We start from the raw sequence: 21799 nt of genomic DNA, 5'->3' as shown, positions 1-21799 counted from the left end.
GCGTCTAGGGGTGTCAAACTCCAGTCCTCCAGGGCCGCTGTCCTGCAGTTTTTAGATGTGCCACAGGTACAAAACACTGGAATGAAATGGCTTAATTACCTCCTCCTTGTGTAGATCGGTTCTCCAGAGCCTTGCTAATGACCTAATTATTCTATTCAGGTGTGGTGCAGCAGAGGCACATCTAAAAGTTGCAGGGCAGTCGCCAGTTTGACACATGTAGCTCAATATCTGGTCCTCCAGCAGTAATACTCCAGCTATTTTCGTTTATTCTGTACACATTTTAACAGGCGTTGAAAGCTACAGGTGTATTTCCCCCCCCCCCCCTCCCCTTAAGTTCATTACACTCTTTTCTGTAGTTTTTAATGTTCGGTAAACGCACTTAAGATGTTTATATATGGAAGATTTTTGTCACAATAATAGTAATAATAAAAAAGACAAAAGTTTTAAGCAAAACCATTTTAATAGTTGAAAGTTACAAGATATCTTGGAAATATTTGGATAAATTAAGAATTTATTCACATCTTACAACAATGGATGAAAAAGAAGCATTTTTACAGAGCGCAGCATGTAGCCTGCAGATCCCAGCCATCCTACTTAAACTTGCTGCTAGAGAAGTCCAGCCATGTGCCCAGAGTCCAGGTCCTGTAAGCAGATACAAGGCTTATAGAGTAAAACACACATCTGTTTGATTGGGTGAACTATCCAACTCAGGGAAACATGATTATGAAGCTGTTCATTTCAGATATTGGTATATTTATAAAACTATTCTACCTCTACAGCCATTATTTTTAAAAAAGAAACAAAGACCAGAGGTGTCTAAATGATTAGATTAGTCTATTTCAAAATTAAGTACACAGAAAGAACTAAAGCACAGACAGCATATTCAAAATAAAACAAATGTTAAAGTAATTTATTTCATGTGTTTCCGAATTTGGAAAAATAAAACTAAACAGCATAAAGCAAAATATACAAAAATATTAAGATTTTATGTAGGTTTTGGCCGGCATATATCAAGGTTTTTAAAAAAGTTGCTGCTTCAAAACTGCCTCTTTTTTAAATGAAAATCCCTTTGAGTAGATACCCCAAAAAAAGTGCTGGAGAGTTTTCTCCTGCTGTGTGACGCATGAAAGAGTGCAGGACTGTCCCTCCCCCATCTGTTGCTGTGCACAGTTGGTAAGAAGGCTCCTACATAATTTTTCTTATTTACAACAAAGACCGAATGGGATAATATTCAGCACAGTAGGCACTTGAAAACTACCACTACATTTTCTGTCCATCCTACTTTTGGTCTATGTAAATATAAAGAAAATATTCCAACTGTTTGATTGTAATAATCAACTGCAGCAGGGATTATTTATTTTCTGTTTCAAATAAAAAAAAATTAATTTGCATTATAGATTTTTATAATTTCATGTAGATATAGACTAGCAAAAAACATCCTCTGGTTCTACGTTTGATTCGCACAGAGGAGTCTGGACACTTCTGAAGTTTTAAATTTAACTAAATTAAAACTTCAGGTGTCAGATGTAAGCAAAGTTGCAGCCATATTAAATTAACACAGAAGCTTGTGTTCAGCTAAGGTACCCAGCATGCCCTGCGTTCAACATGAGCCGGCAGGCTGGATTAAAATTTATAAACACTCTGCTTGAAATTCACGGGTAATTCATAAGAAGAAACAAACTGTATTGAATACAAGGACAAAAGACTCACATCCTACACCTCTCTTTATTCGTCCTTCTTAAACTTCCCATTAATGTATGGCACATAGTCCAGAATTAACCGCCAGTCGGTGAAGTGAATGACCGCCACGCCACCAACTGTTCCCCAGGCAACCATATTTGGTACCCTAGAGATGGAGGAAGACACGAGGACTTCTAAAAAGGACAAATTTAACAGTAAAATACAACGCATGAATCAACAACACCTGTTAATTTACTGTGGTCATGCTGCAGCACAATGAACTCTATAAAAAGAATGACTTATGTGTCATAATAAAAGTTTAAAATAAATGCTTTAAAAGTTGAAAAATAGTGGCTTTCAATAAAAAAACATTATCTGCTATTGCCAGACATATTTAAACCTGTGACTCTGTTGGCAAAATGAGTAAATGAATTTTGATGTAAAATAGATGTCATTAAATCAGGGGTGCACCGATTGCAGTTGTCTGGCCGATCGCAAATGACTGATTTTTAAAAAGCCTTTAAAAATGTAGTCCAGCAAATGCTGCACTCTGGGAATCAGTCAAAACTAATGCAGTCCAATGGGTTGACAGAGGGACACGCTTTATCACTCCACTCCACTGATCTAGAGTGCAATGTGCTTCTTCTCAATGGACTTGGTTGCAGATGTTTGCCCATGAAAACCTATTCTACTAAGTGACGTTTGAGCTAATCTGAAGGCATGAACATGAAGTCTCTGCAGAAATGTAGTGACCAACACTTGGTCAGGACTTATTCTGATGTTAAAACTGTTGAGCAGCTTGTGTCAGGTTGTGATACTTTTTTTTTTTTTACCAACATCCATTATGCAAAAGCTCTTACAAATTTGGAGCTCCAGTTTCTGTGTGATGAGCTATCATTAGATTAGTATTGCTGAGTAATAATATTGCATCTAACACTTATTTAATCCAAAAAGAGGTTCGTCATCTTAAAATGTTTCGATTTTCATTATATATTTTCATACAAAATTACTGACCGACTTGAAACTCAATTGTAGCTTCTATGATCTTTACATAAAATAAAATCTTTTTTTTAATGCTCTTTGAATAGATATCATCTAATGTAGCAAGCAACTGTACAAAAAGAACTAGTAGATATAAATGGGATTTTTTTTTAATACCTAACAAGTGAACTATAAATAGTAGTGACGATCAATTTTGGACTTGTTATGAGTTTAGCAATAGTTAACTTAAAATAAGCCTTTGAGAGTAGAATCACCCAGAGTCCTCATATGGCTAACAACATACCTCATAGACTTAAAAGTTAATAATTAACTGCGTCGTGAAGCAGGTTTATGCTAAAGTCAGTTAGACGGGTCACACAGAAGGACACGGGGTCAACTACCGCGAAAAACCGACACTAATTATCTTCAACATTCAGCCTGTAACAGCGTTATAGTCACTTACCATGTCCTCAGAATTGAGACATATTTGGCACCAACAAATTGATTTAGTATTCTCTGAACCATTCTGACTTTCTTCCCGAAAACTAATCACAACATGAGAGCGGCCGAACGTTGAAGTGATGGATTTGGAGGACCTGTTCCAAGCTGCCCCTTCTAATGCCTGATTATAAAACACAAAAACAAATACAAAGCGTTCAGAAAACTCTTTATCTTTATCAGGTTTTCGATCAGGACCAATTGTGGACACCAAACATTTAATATCTTTCCAGCTGTCATCCAACTAGCATCTTTCTCTTTTCTTTGGAATATTTGATGGCATATGAAAAAACGACACCCCATTTCTTAAGGATTGGTGTAACAAAAAAAAATTATAAAATAAAAAACAAAATACATGAATAGAGCTTCATACTATAAAGTACACAATCTTCAGTTATAACAAATCTCCAAATGGCTATTCAGGAATTTTACAGCTTTAGGCAAAAATCTATGTAGCAGTTTGGTGTTGCTGCTTCTGCTTTAAGCCAGCAATTGAAACAGTTCATGAAGAGGGTGTAAGGAGGCTAATAATTTCCAGTCCTGTTCCTTCAGAAGTTCTGATACAGACAAAAGGTTGGAGCATTTCAGTGACGTTCTCAGCTTCCTTCACCATCTTCTGCAGGGCTCTCTTGAGCCACACTGCACACATCTCCACTTTAGATGGAGTATGTCAATCCACTCAAACTGAAGATGCTCAAGTGTTTCTGTAAATTTAGATTATGGCTTGTAGCCAATGAAATCTGGTTTGTCAGATTTTTTTTTTAGTAATGAGAAAAATCTACAAAAGTACATTTATTAAGAACCTGGTTGCACCCAAGCACGCTACTGGAAAACTGAGTGGAAGAAAAAACTAGCAGAAAACTGTATACAAGCACCAGGGACAAAAACAGCCTTGGAAGGATTGTGAAGCCCATTTGAGGGGATGGGGGAGATTCTCAAGGTGTAGATTATATCTAGAGTCGGTCCTTCCAAGAGCTATAGCACAGTTATCCAGTACATTGATTACAACTGTACCATTCCTTCTTTTAAGTTGCACTGTTTTATAATTTACAAAGTCCTATCTGGAAATTTTAGAGCACTTAATGCTTTCATCTGCTGGCGAACTTTATGGAAATGACTTAATTTTCAAGTGGGATTTAGTAACTGCCTACACTGCTAAGTACCGAGACCTGATTTGAGAATCTGTGAGAGGAGAGGATAATCATCAAACCAAACAGTGAAGATGAACTGAAAGCCACTATTAAAAGCAAACTGGACTTTAACACTTAGAGCCAAAGACTGATAAACTCTATGCGATATAGAGGAACATACATTTCAGTAGGCGGACATTCTGCATTAAAGTTTTTTTTTTCATTGATCCTCTGATATAGGAGAAACAAAAAGTTATACTAACCAAAATTAAGAATTAAATCCTTGAAATGTTACACTACAATGAATACATACATGCAGATGAGTTTCACTTGTATTATTCAAATCAATTAACCACTATATTCTAATTTGAGATTTACCTGTACAGTTTTCCCAAATGTATTTAATTGGCAATTAAAACAAATTCAATTTCCGAACTACAATAAATTCTTTTATTAAAAAGACTCCTTTTATTTTTTTATGTATACAATATTCAAAAGCCAGACATTGTAAAAGGTATAATCTGTTGTTAAAAATGGCACATTTATTGCTACATTAATGTAATATACAGGACAAATATCATCTATTCGTATGTAAATAGAAGAGTGATCGAGTCAGAAATAAGTCAACACTGTCCTCAACCCAGAATTACAAACTCTGTAAATGTATTTAACACTCATTGGTCGCGTCCCTTTATAGTTCAGCTAAATAATGTCATTAAAAACCTGAAAATGTTTTGCTTGATATAAAATCAGTGTTTGCTATTGTTGAGAGAAGTCAAAACTTTACAAGTTTCTGAAGAAATTAGTGAAATTTGTGCCACTACAAAATTTAGGCGTGTCATTTAGAGACAAATATAAACCACATTTTTCTTTGAAAAAATTTCAGATATCCAGTACACCTACTGATCTTGTGAAAATTAATCAGATATAAAAAAAAAAATCTCAATGTCAAAGTCACACAAAAAAACCCGGAAAATTAAGCTCAGGTCTGATAACGATAACTACTGATTACACATATTGAAAGCCACTGCAAACAAGTTATAAAATACTCCTATTCAGATGATTCAGGTAATGCAGGAACAAAAACTCCCTCCCTACATCGAAGCAACACACCTGAAACATGTCTATGCAGATAATAGATCAGAGGATGATGCAGTTGTTTGTTTTTTTTTAACCTTGTCATGTGAATTTTGTAATTACAGGGTACCTATTAACCTGGACCAGTGACCTTAATGGAAAACAGCAGGTTGGACAATGTAATCCAGTAGAACAGACAGCAGAGAAAAAGAAATAAACTAAACAAGATCTGCTTAACATTTATTTATTTAACTAGGTACACTGAAAGAAAATCTCTTTATACCATTTAAACTTCTTCCTCAAAAATTGAAAAAAAGCATTTGGAGAAAAGGGACGATGGGGGAGGGGGGAATGAACAAGTACCTCTTTAATCTCCAAGATAAATGAAATGATATGGTACACAACATAAAACTGTCTTAAATGGAAAAAAATACAAGTTCAGGCACTGATAAGGCATCACTCTCCCATCGTGACATCTTAAGTCTTGAGAATGAAAAGGCCACACTATTGATTTGTATATGTCTTTTTCTTCATATTTTTTTTTCCTTTTTTTGTAGAAATGAAACACACAAAATGTTCTACCTCCCACTTGTGATTACATGTTGGTAAAAAAAGAAAGAAATAATTAACATGACATGGGAATAACATCACAATAACACTGTTTTGTTCTCAATAATATCCATTACCTTACACCCAAATCCAGACATCTGCCTTTAGACACAGACTTACTTGGTTTAAGGGCAGACATTAAAAAAAAAAGTGAAAAGAAATTACAATGTGCTAACAAAACCCAGAAACAACTTTGAAAATGAAGGCAAATCCACATTTAGCATGGTAGCTACATTCAAAAACCAGTTGCATAATTACTGTTGGAGACAAGAAAAAAGAAAAGAAATCCCTTCTGATGTTTTGTCACATGACTGTGGCACAAACTCTGTCCAGATATGCCCAAATGGAAAAGAAGGCATTCAACTTAGTAGTTATTGATGTGCCTTTGAACTAAAACTGGGACAATAAAAGGATTTACAAACACGCTCATTGATCATCTGTCGATCCTTTTCCTTGCATCCCAGTTTAATTTCAAATTAAAATTTGAACATCATTTAAATGTTAAATATCCCCTTATACAGCTCATCTACAATACACTCTAAACTTCAAACTAATATTGCCATTTATGTAAAAAATCTACAATGTATAGACTAACAAAAAATATATATTTTTATATATATTTACTTTTGAAAAATGAAACAGAATAATGTATGAAGTGAATTTACAGGTCACACTTCTCTCAGTAAGAAAGGGGAGAACACGCCGAAGGTCAGGAGGAAGGTGAAGGGTTCGTAATTCAGCGGGAATGCTCGTTTAGGAATTACACAAAAGGCTCGTCTGCTTCGACTGAGAGCAGAAAAAAAATCCCTCCTGGATTTGTTTGCCTTTTAAAGTACATGAATAAAAGGGCAGGGAAAAAAGACTCGAGTCCGCTGGCAACGTCAGTAAACCATTTTGAGGAAGGAGCAGCACAAAAGTGGTGCTGGTCGCTCACAGATGATTCTGATGGCTTTATTACAAGACTTTCAGGGACTGAAATGTGACGCAGGTCAAGCCTAAATCTGTACAACTGTGCTTCGTCTCGTCCGTGTATGCTTTACAACACAAAGCAGGACAAAAACCTGAATGCGTGACGGAGGGCTTGCTGGAGAAACGTGAGAATGCCTGGTCAACAAAAGCGGAAGAACTGTTTTTTTGTTTTGTTTTGTTGACCGACTCTTTCACTTGGAAAAATCATAACTTTCTAGGAAGAAGTCTTTGATTCCAAGCCTCCAGATGCCTCGCGGGGGGCTGAGACCACGTCTGGTTGGAGTTCCCATCTTTCAGGTAAGCTGCACTTGAAATGTCAAAAACATGGGGGCCGACTCTCTGCCACTTTCCACGCGCTCGAGGAAAAGTCACTGAATTTTGACAGTTCAACTCCAGCTGTGAGTTACATAACATATGTAAGACTGTACCATCACGCTGGGAATGACATACATTTAAAAAAATAACTGCTCATACACATAAGCAATCCCTCACAAATGTTCCTCACATGTAAAGCAATTTGCCTTAATGTCAAATAGAAAACATGTAACAATTAGGCACAAATCCTTGATTTAATTTGTGTTTGTATAGGTCTCCTTTTTATTCCTCCACCAGAGCACCTCTTGGCAGTGTGTGTCGTCCCAAAGTGTTGAAAGGACAAAAAGTACTCTGGTGTTCAATTATCGTGTTGGAAACCAAAAAAGAAAATAAAAATATTACATGTATAAAACAAACCAAAACTTAAAAAAAAAAAGTTCTTCACATTTGAGCTTGTAGTCATGGCTGGGAGTGCGAAAAACAGATTGTGTCAGTTTTGGCAGTATGCATGTGAGTGTGTCAATGTGCATCTTGAAACTCGAACGGACAATACACGGACATGTCCACATATATACACGCACACACACACTGAGAATAATGGGTGGAAGAAATCTGTTAAGGCCACATCCTCTGAGAGCCAGGAAAACACCAGATCTGTAAAGCAATAAAAAACCCAAACACATTAAAAAGCTAGAAAGACATTTTAAAAAAAAAACAAAGTTTTTTTTAGCACAATTCATATAAGCATTTTGGATAAGCTACAGCTGCCTAAATGATGTTTTACAAAGACCTGATTATGCTCTATTGTAATAATCTAAACTATTGAAAATATGTCATTTATATCAGAGGTAGAAGCAACGCTATATGTGAGAGATGTCACTATATAATAGAGATTTTCAAAGATAATTTGGAGCTGACATTTAAAATGATCATTCGTGCTTAGTTTTAATTTTCAGAATAACTAGCATTTAGCAAGATTTACCATAAATATCTAAGTGTGTGTTCCCTACAGAATGTAGACACTTATCTTAATGGTGACATTTTCAGGAGACTGCAAACATTCCCAGACTCAGTATGTTACATCACATGGAGAGGTTCAAAGTTTCATCCAACAGAACAGAACAGAGCGACTCTGTATTACAGTCACACTTCCTGCTTCAGATAAATTTCCTCCTTCACTAAAGGGACAGACTGAAGATCGGTGGGTCGGCAGCCTTTTCCTTTTTAAAATGCTTTTAACTCGCTTAGCCTAAGTTTTAAAAACTCCCTTGATACAAAAATTAGCAAATCAAGTGTTCTTCCTGCAGTAACAATTTCCACACTGAAGAGGATTGTGGTTAAGCATGTCACATTTACTGTTTGGAAAAGAGAAAAATAAAGCAAATGTAGTCAAAAGCCAGGTTTGCTGCATATCTTTATCATCTGCAGCTCATATTTTCTGCTTGACAGTATTTTCTTTTGCAGTTCCATTTAAGAATGGTGTTTCTAAGAATTGTTCACAAAGACAGTTCTTTAGAAAAGCCTATTATTGTAACATTTGATAGCAAGGATAATGGAATAATTTCATGGAGTTGTGTAGATGAAGCGTCTTCCTGCACTCTGATCCTTATGAAAATTCAAAGCATACAACCAAGGAGCAAACATTTACAATTACCAGCATTTTTTTTTTTTTTGGAAAACCCACCTGGAGTTACATGTGGCCAACTGGATTGTGTCCATCTCCTCCCATGCTTGGGTGGCCTCCTGGGAGCTGCATGGGTGCCTCCCCCACCACCCCGGAAACCTTCTCCTCCTCACGCCTTTTTAAACACGCCGCCTTGGGATTAAGGTTGCGCTCTGACCAAGGGAAAGCAGAAATGCGCCTCGCAATGAAGAACTAAACAGGTCACCGGCGGCTCATGAACACGTCGCTTCTAAGAACTCACCTCTGACTTGTTGTTCTAAATTGAGGATGACGTTGACCGCTTGATGGAGAATGAGGAGTTTGGTCTGAGGTTTGTCATGGCTGAGGTGCAGCTGGCACATCCTCCCGAGCTCCTTGAAAGCCTCGTTGATGTCCCGCACTCTGAGACGCTCCCGGGCGTTGTTGGCCACTCGCCGTTCCCTCTCCCGCTCCATCTTCACCTCAGGGGGAACGTCCTCGTCGTCCTCATTGTCCTGACTGCTAAAAAAATACAAACAGCGCGTTGATGCTTGTTGATGTACCACACAAAAGTGTCACACACAGAAATATTCTGCTAAAATCTTATTTTTACCATCTGCTGTTATCTAAAAGACTATTTGATTGTAACTGGCAAGTTCAACTAGTTACAGACATGATTTGAAACATTAATAGATTTGCTAAACATAAAATAACTTTATCCTTTGCTAACCTTTGGAAAATGCCCTACATTGCAGTCAGGCATGCCTGTGAAAGTAATTATATAAATATAAATGGCAAATATTATGTGCTTTAGATTGAGTGAGCCAGTATACAACTAGCAAGTTCCCTCCCAATACAATATTTTGTGAACAATTAAGCTGTGGCAAGAAGCTCTTGGTCATGCAAGTTAAAATTGAAGGTGAAGAGGATGGGCCAAACATAAGTTCCCTTCAGCGTGTGCTTCAGCCTATTAAAATGTAGAAAAATACTCTAAAACTATACAAGAAGAATTTTTAAGTCCTTTTAGAGTAGAGCAGGTCCTGGTCCTTTCCCTGCTTGAACATCAAGGATAGTCAAAACACCATTGGAAACATGTAGAACAGGCAATTTTAATAATAGTTTGATTGCTTTTCCAATAATAATTGAGAAGTCCATTAACAGTTTCCTATCAGACACATTCATTGATTTTCATCTAATTTTCTTATGAATTCATAGAATTCATAGATTTTCTTAGATTAAAATTTAATCATTTGGTTGCGTCACAAAAAAGTTTTTTTAAAAACATTGTAAGTAAAGGAGCCATCCGAGAAGCATCATTTCCAGGTTAGGAGGACCACTTTGATAAATTCACAGCGGTTCATATTTTGTGGTATGTGTGCACTGGTTATAGTTGCATAAAATCCATGTTAACGATATGTTTTTGTGATGTATAATTTACTTATCCACATGTTTTTTTAATGTTTTTTTTCTACCAATTATATCATTTCTGTGAAAAAAATGTGGAAAGTGCTTTTATAATTTTAAACAGCAAGTGAAATAACATTTCTTGGGAGAGTTGTTTTCTAAGAACCCAAAACACTAAAAGTTGATCCTCTGTTGGAGAAACTTACTCATCTTTCTGGTCTGATAGGCCAGAGAGCATCTGGAGGGTCAACGCCTCCTTTCTGAAAACGTGACATGAAGGGAGGGGAGGTTGACAATGTTAAAACACCTAGCATAGCCTGAACAATCAGCGGGAAACACAAGAAGGGTTAATTAACCCTTAGATAACTTCAATTTGGAGTTGCAACAGAAACTTAGAACTATCCCATCACTTTCTCTGTGCTATCATACTTAGTTGATGGGAAACTTTCTTCTATTGTTCCATAATACATGTGCATTGCAAGAGAATAATAAACAATGCTAACTAAATGTTCTAAAGAAGCCAAATTCAAAGTTACCTTGTTCGATTACGTGCTGCCTTGGAGTCCTTCTTTTCCTCGTCCGACTTGTCTGCAATAGATGAGTTTTCATCATCCTCTTTGTCTTCTCTTTTGATGTCTGAGCTGCTGGAAGAGTGAGCTGACCGGGCCAGACCTCCAGGGAGACCTAAAGACAAGCATACAAATACTTACTAACCGTAGTCGAGAAGCTTGGTTCCAAAAGAAAAGAACACCTGTAATGACAGTTTTTCAGAGTTTTATGTAAAAAAAAAATTAACAGTTTATCTCACTAGTGAAGCCTTCTGGTTGGCCAACGGATGGCGTGGGTCCGGTGGCGTGATGGCCATGCAGGAGGGTGCTGCTGGGAGGAAGTCCTGTGGGCTCCTCATGTTTCCCTCCCTGCTGATCAAAGTGGAGCATACTAATGTCAATCTATTAAAAATTAGCTGGAGTGCTTTGGTAAGTTTTATGGGGGAGTAAATCATACATTTAAATTTAATTGAACAAGTTATATTGTAAGACAATTATATTGCTTCTTACAATATAATCTTTGGCCAGCAGATGGCAACAAAGACGACGTGCTAAACTCTTTTCTTTCCTCTTCAAATGATATTCAAAACAATGATGCACATTTTTTAACACAATAGAATGCAAAGCTAATTAAATTGAATACATAATTTATTGCTTAGTATAAAGTATTTTTTATTATTTATATGTAAATTGTTGCAATGAGACCGTTTAAAAACTGAACCATTAGTAAATCTTAAAAGGAACATTGTCGTCTCAGAAGCATCTAAGCTACTGAACTTTTACTCGTCCTCTATGAGAGTACACTCATTTCTAGCAGAGATATTTTGGTCGATGTAATCCTTTTAGCAGCTGAAAACATAAAAGACAGAACAAATAGAGGAAAAATGACTCACCAAAGCAGGATGTCTGTTGCTGAGAGCAAGGCTGGCATTGGGGAAAGCTGGGGAGAGGCCTCCAAGGCCCCCATTGTGCACTGAGGACAGCAGGCTGTGCATGTCAGAGTGAGCGCCTTCTAACGCTGGGCTCTGGCCCACAGCATGACTACGCAGCACATGGATGGCCTCTTCCAAGCGGTCCTCCATTTTATTCTGCTGCACAAGTTCATGAAATGTGACCATTAGCATAACAGAACTATAAGAACATGATCTAAGAAAAGTTACAACCTTCACAAGCACATTCATAGTTTTCTCATATAACTACAAAATTACATTTGTCATTAAAAAAAAACAAAAAAACATACAATATAAAAAATAGGTTCAGATTTTGATCAAAAAGAATTACCATAGTTTATTATAGATAACTCTAACATCCTCAATTTAATTATTTTTTTTATGTACAAACTGAATAAAGTTAATTAAATAGCATTTTACTAAACATGTTGTTCACTTCAATTGTTCAGTTTCTTAGCACTGTTGCTGTTTTCCAGCCAAATAAAATTTAACCATTTCTTCAGCAGGAGGTTGTTTCAGCATGATACATTTCAAATCTTCATAATTTTCCGCTCATTTTCTTTTCCAAAAAGCTTTTCTAACATGCTTAAAAATAAACTAAGTTGAAAAAGTTTTTACAGAAGTAATAATTTCACTCAAGTGTCACAAATCAGGAAACAAAACAAGGCCGAAGCTGTCTTCCAGTTAGGATCTGCGATACCTGTCGCATGAGAACCGGCTTTATCTTAGACTAAATAGGTAGTATCGAAAGCAAAGTGTTTAGTTTATAATGTAAACTGTTTAACACTAAGACCAGACCTATTATAAGAAGCCCGAGTCCAGTTTTAAACCAAAACCTAAAGTGCATTTTTCTGTGGCTTCCTGATGCCAAAAGCATTAAGTCTTGCATATAATGCATGTAGGATATAATCTACCTAAAACCCTCAAACAGAATATGATACCACAACCTCATGACCCTTTAATGCTTTAAAATAACATTTGGTGAAGTAGAGAAAGATGTCAACTTACCAGTGTGTGTGGTTGCCCTTCATAGTTGGGTGTGGTTGGTCTTTGCCACTGAGACTGAGCTCCTGCAGAGATAATGTTCAATCATGTTAAGAGCCAGTTCTTTAATATAAACACCAGATGGAGCTGCAGACACATTTTTTCTGGTCATATCTATTGTAAATGATGGTTGAGGTTTACCTGGGATGGCCTGGGGAGAGCCAGGAGTGGAAGGAGCCGAAGAGAAATTATTACTGTTGTGGTCCGATGGGTAAATCTGAAAGGTATAGTCGATATAAATCAGAATTTGAAATATCTAAATATCTAGTCAGTGTGAACTTATTAAAAACAGAACAAAAAGAAATAAGAAACTTACAGAAGCAAGAGCTTTTCCAATCTCATCTCCTGAACTGCTTGCTGTTGTGCCTCGGTTGGCTGCAGAGAAAATAAATAGATGAATAAATAAGAACAAACTAACAGTTGTAGCCTTTCAACAGATCAGCTGAAGATGCTGTCCAGAAACTTGGGTGCTTACCCATGATGCCTTCTCCATTGATGGTGGATGTGTGGTTGTAGGTGGTGGGGGCAGAGTGGAAGCCGTTGACTTCGCTGCCAGGCAGAGAATAGTTCTGCTGGATCAGAGACAGAGAGTGAAGCTTCAAAAAAGTACAGTGAAGTACAAGATGAATAACTGAATAATACAACGCATTATAAAGGTTGCTTTTAAAGAAAACAAAAAATATTGCAAATGTAAATATTAGACTTTAAAATAAAGTATGATCAAATTTCTTTTTAAGTGACAATAGGTGAAATTTGAAAGCTTGAGGAATGATGAAGCACAAACCCACCATTCTGTCCTGTGGGTTGATAGCTGGGAAGGAGCCTGGCTGTCCAATGTGAGGAGAGTTACCCAACATCCCAGAATAGCCAGAAGATGACCAGGGGTCTTCTGAGGGATGGGAAATAATATTTGAAAATTTATATTAAAAATGAACAGAAGTCACCATTACACAAGACGTTGTATCTTGAAACATTACCTTGCATGTAGAAAGTGCCAGGATAGACAGCGCCGGGTTTAGCACCAGGATACCCTCCATTGTCCCTGGCAAACTCATCTCCGGATGTAGAAGCATAAACCTAAACAAACAAGCGTGCAAGTTTTCTTTTTTAAAAGAATTCAAATGTTACAATATTAAAACTGCTAATATTTCCAGTTACTTGTTTTGAGTGCTTTTGAAGTGTGCCAGAGTTTCATCCATAAAGCACAGTAACTCAGCGCTATACCTATTTAGATCTGATGCTGCACACTGCTAGCCAGCTGGCAGCCAGACAGAGGCTACACATTTTCCTCACAAGAAAGACAAATTTAGCTGTTGGGAAACATTTGCAGCTGCACCAAACAAGCTTATAAACAGAGGAAACTAAAACATCTTTCACAAAGCACTTAAAGGCAGTTTTTAAAGGCCCGATTGTTTTGCTTTTTATTGTTGTTGAAAGAACCAAGATGGTAAGAGAGGCTAAACTCAACCTACTGCTATTACAACTCATGTAGGGGTGAGCTGGTTTCCAGGCTCAAGGGTGTCGTGTTGCGATTAGAGAGGGTCGGTGCGACCAGCCAGCAGGTAGAATTACAGCAAAAACGCACCAAAACCCAGGTGGATTGCTGCTTCATGCACATTATTCAGCAGGTCGCTCTGATGTCGTCGGGACAGACCAGGTCGCTGAACTCAGAACTGAACTTTTAATGTGCCAAACACCAAAGATGGGTTTTATCTATAATAATAATTATAATTACTAATATTCAATTAGTATCAAAAGCTTAGTTGTCCATCATTACAATTATGCATATTATTTCTGCATGTTCAAATGACAAAAAATATTCACAATAAATCAATTAAGATAACTGGAAATAAAATCAGACAACAGTGGGACTTCAGAGAAATAAATCTATTTCTATTGCACCTTTTTATTAAAAAAAACAACTAGCTTTCATTAAGTATTAGGAATTTGTCTTGCTTAAATTTTTTAAATCGTATTAACCACATCATCTACCCAATGTCATTAGAATGGGTGAAGTTGAATTAATTTGGGCATCAGCATTGTGTCTCCACATTTATCACAGACAGAACTTTAATCTGGTCAGACAATAAGTGGGAAGATCTAGGACAATTTTTCTAAATTTAGACAGTATTCAGGAGCTTTATTTCCTTATTTTTCTTGGCTCATCAGCTTTTCATGCATAACACTTGTGCTGCTTTCTGATCCTTAAGACTACTATAGCCGCTGAAAACTTTTATAACCCGTTTTATTAGGGGGTAAGCAGACACCGCATCCACCAGCTTTATTTTGAAATCAAAGCGCAGACAGAGCCGGCCAATGACTGGACCCCAACTTGTTGCCACACACAGGAACTGCGGAACGGGACTTGAAAAACACACCGATTTGGATGAAAATAGTCTGCCAAAGTAGAAATGTAAAAAAAATCATAAACATTATGCTTCAACTAAAATCATGCTGTTGACCATATCAATTTCTCCTTGGATGATAACAGACACTTGGATGGCTCTCTTCCCTGCCTCCTCTGGTTCTAAAATCCTGTCTTCATTTTTGAAACTTCATAGGTGCAGAATATGGCCAACCTCATCTGTGATGAGCAAGATTGAGCAACACTGTTAAGCAACCAACTGCAAAACGGATACCTAAGCTAATTACCCAACAAACATCACATTGTTAGAAATTCAGAGTTGATCTATAAAGAGCATAATCGAAAAAAGTTACAATATTGAGTTTATGTTTCTGATTAATTGCTAAAAATAACCAATAAAGGTTGTAGAAACATTATTATAGGTAATATCAGTGTTACATGATTTAATATATTTGCTTGATGACAGATTAGTGGTAAGCCCACATACTGAAGAGTTTTAAAGACCTGGAATACAAGGAAAAAACAAATTTCCTGCTGACTAAATTATTTTAGTTACCCATGGACAACTATTGGATTATAGTGGCCCCAAACGGCCACAAGATGGCATGAGGGAGTCTGCTGGAGGTGGAGGAGGAAGCGAGGCCAGCTCCTCGCCTGTAGAGGAGACCACAGTGGCCATGGCATGCTGGGTACAGCGACGGCTTGAATCCCAGTGCACAGTGAGCATTTCCTCTAGTTCCTAGGACCCCAGTGACATCGCACTGCCAGGCCCGCAGCCCCTCCCTGTAACATGCTCAGTATCAGCTCGCGCACATACCATGCATTTAGTGAGCCAACACACCCATTCATGCACAAACCAAAAAGCAATGCACTTAAAAACAAAGCTGAAATCCTGTGCATGAACATCCTTTCTAAATGTTGGCGAAACTAAAGTGGCAATAAAGACTGAGGATGGACACAGGAAGTCCCTGCTTTCCATTCACCCTCATGTGCCACTCACTCACTCACTCCTCTTCCTCTGTACTACATGGCAGATACAGGAAAAGGGAAGAGAATGAAGGCTATGCTGCAAAGAATGCTAATCCAGAAAAGGGATTTTTTCTGTAATTTGATTTAACAAGGAGAAGTGGAAAGGGAATGGAGAGATGCACTTCTAATTACAGAGCCATCTGCCTGTTCCTGGACCGCATCCAACTCCACAGGCAGCTGGGCTGAGGAGAGGGAACGAGTGGAGGGAGAGAGAAATACAGAGAGCGAGCGAGAGAGAGAGAGATGGGGGCTGGGATCCAGTCAGCGAGAGAGACGGAAAGAGAGGGAGAGAGACGGGGAGAAACTGTGGTGGGTAGGGGGTGGTAAAGCGGCAAGGATGAGGATTGAGAGGGGAGAAAAAAAAATTAAGGTCCTGATGATATATGAAATGGGTGGAGAGATAAGGGGTGTTCAGGGGGACAGGGGACGGTAATCTAAATGACTTAAACAAAGCTTGATACGGCCAAGGGAGTGTGAAGGAAACGGGGGATTTAAAATGATCACGGTTAATTCGGGGGGAAACATGATGGAGATGGCTTCATTTAACAATAAGCTTTGAGTTGTTCTTTCACCGGGAACAATGTCCTGCGAATCCTGCTGCTCTAGACGGGAGCACAGAGCCGCACAATGACAGGCACTGCCGGGTAATTGTATTCTCAGGAAAGAAAGAGATTTATAGGGTAAAATCCTTAACTAATACGGGTTTAATGTGATTCAGGTTATGACCGTGTAAAGGCCTCTGCACACACATATGAAAAAAAAAAAAAAAGGTTTATTGCTAAAGGTGGGGAATCGATGAAGATTAACATCAAACTAACCTACACGTGCTTATATTCAACCACAAAGGTTTGTGGGTAGGAAAAGGGACAACTAGGGCCCAGAAGAGAAACAAATGTTTGTGAGTTTTTGAAACATAAGCGGGGGAAGGGTTTACAGGAACCGAGTGGATGCGTAAAGTTTTTGGATTCAAAGCAATGTTGTTCAAGCTATAAAAGCAGATAAAGAGGAAAATGGATAGTTTGGCAAGGTAAAAAAGAAAGGGAGGATGGTAGGAGTGTGGAAAGAGACCACAGGATCATCAGTCATTAATCTGGGCTCAGACACGGGGCTAAGAGGCCTCGCAAGCACTGCGCCTCACAACTGGGTCACTCGCAGGGGGGAGGCCCACCCAGGCCATCATGTGGTGCAGCGTAGGCGGAGGTGAGGCAAGGGTGGGGGGTTCACACAAACAGACATCTCATCATCATTCGCACCAAAACCCACACAGCCCCATCGTTCGTGTTACTAAAGAGAACGACGGAGGTTCAGAGAAGAAACAGAAAGTGTTGGCTAGACGGGGTTCACACTCGAACATCCGATGTAAAAAGCACAACGGCGTCCCAACGCACAGGTTTCTGAGGCCACTTCAACACAACACCTACAGGGGGACGGTGGCAGCTGTGTTGCCAAACAGCAGCTTCGCTCGTGTAAAACAACAAAACTTTTCAATACGGTGGCTTGAAGACCTCATCATGTTTAGCTCTGTCCACAAACTGAGCATAAACTAAATATGCTACAAATAGTTAATGCAAACAGTTGGAGAAGTCAGCGCCTTCCAAAAGCATTTGTAGCACTTTTCCACAACTTTGTTATCCTGCAAACATAAACTTCAGTGTTGCATAGAAATCTTAAGATAATCAAAAAGAAACGCATCATTGTAAATCACAAGGGGAAAAAAGGCTTTAAACATTGCTAAATAAAAATCCAAAAATCTACATGTACTAAACACGTATTTATTTCCAAGTGAAAGTATCTGAAGATCAATTTGCTCACCTTTCCACATGTTCTCAACTTAGTTTAGATCTTTACTTAGACTAGGCTATTTTAACATGAAACTGTTCACCCATTTGAGGCTCTATGTGGATGTTTAAACTTTTCCTCCTAGCTGCAGTGTTTCTGCCCTGGACTTCAGTCTTTTGTCACCTGTGACAAGCTTTCTTCAGGGATGGTTCTGTATTTAGCTCTGTTCATTTTCACAAACCAAAGCAGCTTTGATGTCCCTGTTAGAAAGACAGATCCCACAGCATGATGCTGCTCTAGGAACAATGTGTTCAGGATTTAGTCCAGTACTATTTTTTTTTTTTTTTTGCAGGTGTGGTAAATGCACTCGTCTTTCTAGGTTCCAGTCAGGCAATATTCTCTCCATTCCTCAAGTTTGGGATACTGTATTATAATCTTACCCCTCATAAAGTATCTCACCATCTTCATCACTGAACTGCCTGCTGTTTCTTAAGCCTTAATGATGCCATTTGTTCAGAAATGTTCTCACAGACCTCAGAGATTAAATTACACATAGGCAAACACTATTTAATAATTGGGTCACTTCTCAGTACAGCTAGTAGCAACTGAGTACTGGGGTGTAACAGGAAGAAGTGAACTCAATTCAAGACAAATGCAAATAATGCAACTTTTTTTAATTTAAAACATTTAATTTAGAGCTTTGTATCAAAATTATTACAATTAAACATCAGGAAAATAAATCGGAAGAAGTTACAATTTGAGATTTAATCGTGCAGCTCACTATTACCTGAGAACTACAGAAGCACAAATAGAACTTCTTAGTGAAAGTACAGCAGTTCATAGTAATGACACAGTATTCAGACTGGACTTAAAAAGATCCAACTAACAACCTGCTAGTCCAGGCGTGGATTGGCAGTTCTAATCCTGCATGTTGTAGGTCCACACACACCTGATTACAACCAATCAATTCTTTCCTCCTCCAGTGTTCTGCATGACCCTACTAATGACCCACTCATGCAAATCAGGTGTGTTCAAGCAGCAAAACATCTAAACCACACGGGACACTGGCCCACAAGGACTTTAAGTCAGTGTGTGTTAGGGTTAACACTCAAGTGTCCTACAAACTTAAGAAGGAAATCCACTAACTAATGCTTAAGACATTTTGGAATCAATCTGAGCAGAAAAGCTTGCAAAGCTTGCGTTTTTGCTTACTTCATTTTGATTTGTAGATTTTCCAACTAAAAACAAGATTTTTGCTTTAAACCGTTTAAGCAGACAGGCTGAGTATGAGTACACACGTCAAAACTAAAATGTGACTCTGATTCATGAATGGGCATGAACCTGATTCAGTTCAATAAAATGAGTAACGGTGACTTGTATTTGCAGCTATGTGCGGCTGCCGTCATCCTCCCATCGGCTGCTATTACCTCTGGGCACACTGACAAAAAAATGACACAAGTTACAGTCAGGCATGCCATCACTAGAAACTTTATCCTGCTTGGACGCGAGCAGAAGTTTTGAGAGATTTAAGATGTTAAATGATAATCATGAGCTTATCTAAGTTACCACATTATGAACTGTAGGAGTAAATGAAGCATTTTTAGGAGAATGACTTTAAAGCCAAATACAATGTCTACATTTACACAAAAAAAGAACAACTTCGATAGCTGAACACCTTCATTCTACCAGGGCTCCTACATATTATTAATGTGAATATGCCTGATTTTCCCAGACTCAACTTTGTGTTTTGTTCTTTTAGGAAAACAGAAAGAAATAAAACTAGGAAGGGAGACAATGTGAATATTTTTCCAATCATCACTTTCTTTATAAATATTCATCTAGGCCCAGAAAACACTGAAAATCAAATGTTAGACTTTTCCAGACTGCATAGGAACCATGTTCTACATGTTCATCCAGTTCAGATCAGGCTGTTGAAAGAAATCAGTTCATAAATTTGTCAAACTACTACAAGATAAGATAAAAGTGCCCGACTGCATGGAAGACAAGCATCTCAAACACCACTTAAGACCACCTGACTGCAGCAACAGCCACAACAATGATGTGACTGGCAGCTCTCTGAGTGTATGTCTGAGCAGACGGTCTTTACTCCTGTCTGCTACAGGACGGCTCAATGCGGGGCGGGGGAGCCGCAGGATATGCATGCAGAAAAGAAAACGGGCAACTGGCTGTGAGGCTGAGGAGATCAGAAGAGAAGAAAGGAGTTCTCACCGAGGACGGCAGGCCAGGGGGTTTCCGAATCTTCTTTGGCTGGGTCTCTGTAGACAGAACATTTAAAAAAAACAAAAAAACATCACAACAGAATAATAGTTTTAAATAAATAAGAACTGCAAACATAAATTAAATTTAAGCAAAAAATATGCAAGCTCATGTGCTGGGTTATGTCGTTGATCCAGTTTCAGCAATTCTGAACAAGCTGTCGCAAATGTGTCAGTGACAAAGTGTTTCTCTTTCTTCTTCTATAACCAGAGTAAAGCTGATTAAAAATATGTTTATTCCTAGTAAAAGACACACATAAAATGGCCGCTACTATTTGGATTTTAAGACAAGCACTCATTTAATTCAATTTAAATCAAGACTGACAGATCCCATTCATACAAAGTTAAACAATTGAGGTTGAATCTCTTTTGTCCCATTTGTTTTTGTTTTTACTGCGGTAAACATTTATTTTCTTTGGTGTTTTCCATTTACAATTAAATATACCAACACATGAGAAAAACAAAACATAAAAAGAACACTGTCTCCCTTGATGTATTATGAATATATAGTCATGGTGAAATAAATACATGTACAAAGTAGAGACGAATTAATCACTCAGTTTGTTCATAATTGACTGATAGATGACGAGCAGGTCGGTTAAAAGTCATAAAACTGTCTAGATGAAGGCATTGAGCCACAGTGTGTAGATTGATGCCCTTTGTACTGTGTTTAAGAAAACTTGGTTAAATGCATAAATAAGAAAGATTTTGTAATTCCTTTATTTTTCTGTTTGATTAAAAACTCTCTCAGACAATCTGCAGCACAGTTTTTTTTAATCATTTACTTACAAAAAAACAGACTATTTATAAAGATACTTCTTGTACACCTATAGCATATTTATGTATGTTTCTATATAGGCAATACATCATTATCTAAACAAATGTAAATACATTAAAGAAAACGTATAACATCAATAAGCCATAATTGGTAGTTTTTTCTTACATATTCATATCTTCTGCAGTACTGATATACACTTTCATGAAATATAAGGGCATATTAAATCATCTCAAACCAGTGCATACTGCAGTCTCAGATCTTTAAGTGGATAATTTTAACTAAGTATCAAAGGATGAGGGAAGAGATGGGTTTTATCTTTTTGATCAAATCTGGTAAAAATGTAATCATAACATTTGGAAAACAGACTTTGACATCTTTATGTGGTAAAAAAAAAAAAAAAGAGGAAAAAAAAATCAAAGCTCTACTAGCACCAAAGAATGTTTAATGTTTTTTTTTTTCTCATTTACCTAAGCCTCCTTCAGGCGGCCTTCTCCGGGGGTTGTTAGGATATGATGGATAAAACTGAGAGCCTGACTTTATGCCAGAGGGAGACAAAGCATCTGGGCTGGGCATTGCTATGTCACTTGGAAATAAACCAGGCTAGAAACAGAGAGAGCAAATCTTTTACCAACAACATGCGTGGGAAAGAACAACAAAAAACATCAACTTCTCTTCTAAGAAACAAAGACGGTTGTAAATTCAAAGTGTCTGAAATGAGAACTGAG

At 37.7% G+C, this 21799-nt stretch overlaps 2 protein-coding genes across 10 annotated transcripts in view; both read right to left on the bottom strand.

Moving 5' to 3' along the window:
• Nucleotides 1-441: 441 nt before the first annotated feature.
• On the bottom strand, nucleotides 442-3290 carry LOC102225253 (cytochrome b-c1 complex subunit 10-like). Its single transcript, XM_005795603.3, has 3 exons — nucleotides 3125-3290; nucleotides 1711-1846; nucleotides 442-642 (listed from the first exon to the last, which is right to left on the bottom strand). Exons 1-2 carry the CDS (start codon nucleotides 3184-3186, stop codon nucleotides 1726-1728), a joined length of 183 nt encoding a protein of 60 aa, XP_005795660.1. The 5' UTR covers nucleotides 3187-3290; the 3' UTR covers nucleotides 442-642; nucleotides 1711-1725.
• A 1444-nt stretch (nucleotides 3291-4734) lies between these two features.
• Nucleotides 4735-21799, bottom strand: part of LOC102225512 (transcription factor E2-alpha-like) — a 35738-nt gene continuing 18673 nt past the window's right edge. For 3 of the 9 annotated variants that reach the window (XM_023339399.1, XM_023339397.1, XM_023339404.1), the window contains 15 exons: nucleotides 21542-21674; nucleotides 20250-20296; nucleotides 13825-13924; nucleotides 13636-13736; nucleotides 13323-13419; nucleotides 13164-13222; nucleotides 12989-13064; nucleotides 12812-12873; nucleotides 11747-11944; nucleotides 11114-11225; nucleotides 10842-10989; nucleotides 10512-10565; nucleotides 9185-9423; nucleotides 8944-9095; nucleotides 4735-7913 (listed from right to left, as the gene is read on the bottom strand). In XM_023339399.1, the coding sequence (XP_023195167.1) occupies nucleotides 8950-9095; nucleotides 9185-9423; nucleotides 10512-10565; nucleotides 10842-10989; nucleotides 11114-11225; nucleotides 11747-11944; nucleotides 12812-12873; nucleotides 12989-13064; nucleotides 13164-13222; nucleotides 13323-13419; nucleotides 13636-13736; nucleotides 13825-13924; nucleotides 20250-20296; nucleotides 21542-21674 (1572 nt within the window). In that variant the 3' untranslated portion in view covers nucleotides 4735-7913; nucleotides 8944-8949. The remainder of the gene's footprint in view (nucleotides 7914-8943; nucleotides 9096-9184; nucleotides 9424-10511; nucleotides 10566-10841; nucleotides 10990-11113; nucleotides 11226-11746; nucleotides 11945-12811; nucleotides 12874-12988; nucleotides 13065-13163; nucleotides 13223-13322; nucleotides 13420-13635; nucleotides 13737-13824; nucleotides 13925-20249; nucleotides 20297-21541; nucleotides 21675-21799) is intronic. The other 6 variants (XM_023339403.1, XM_023339402.1, XM_023339401.1 and 3 more) reach the window with 6 other exon arrangements.

This window comes from Xiphophorus maculatus, chromosome 9 (genome assembly GCF_002775205.1).
Source record: "Xiphophorus maculatus strain JP 163 A chromosome 9, X_maculatus-5.0-male, whole genome shotgun sequence".
In the NCBI taxonomy this organism is placed as follows: Eukaryota; Metazoa; Chordata; class Actinopteri; order Cyprinodontiformes; family Poeciliidae; genus Xiphophorus; species Xiphophorus maculatus.
This window is presented reverse-complemented; position numbering and strand designations above follow the sequence as displayed.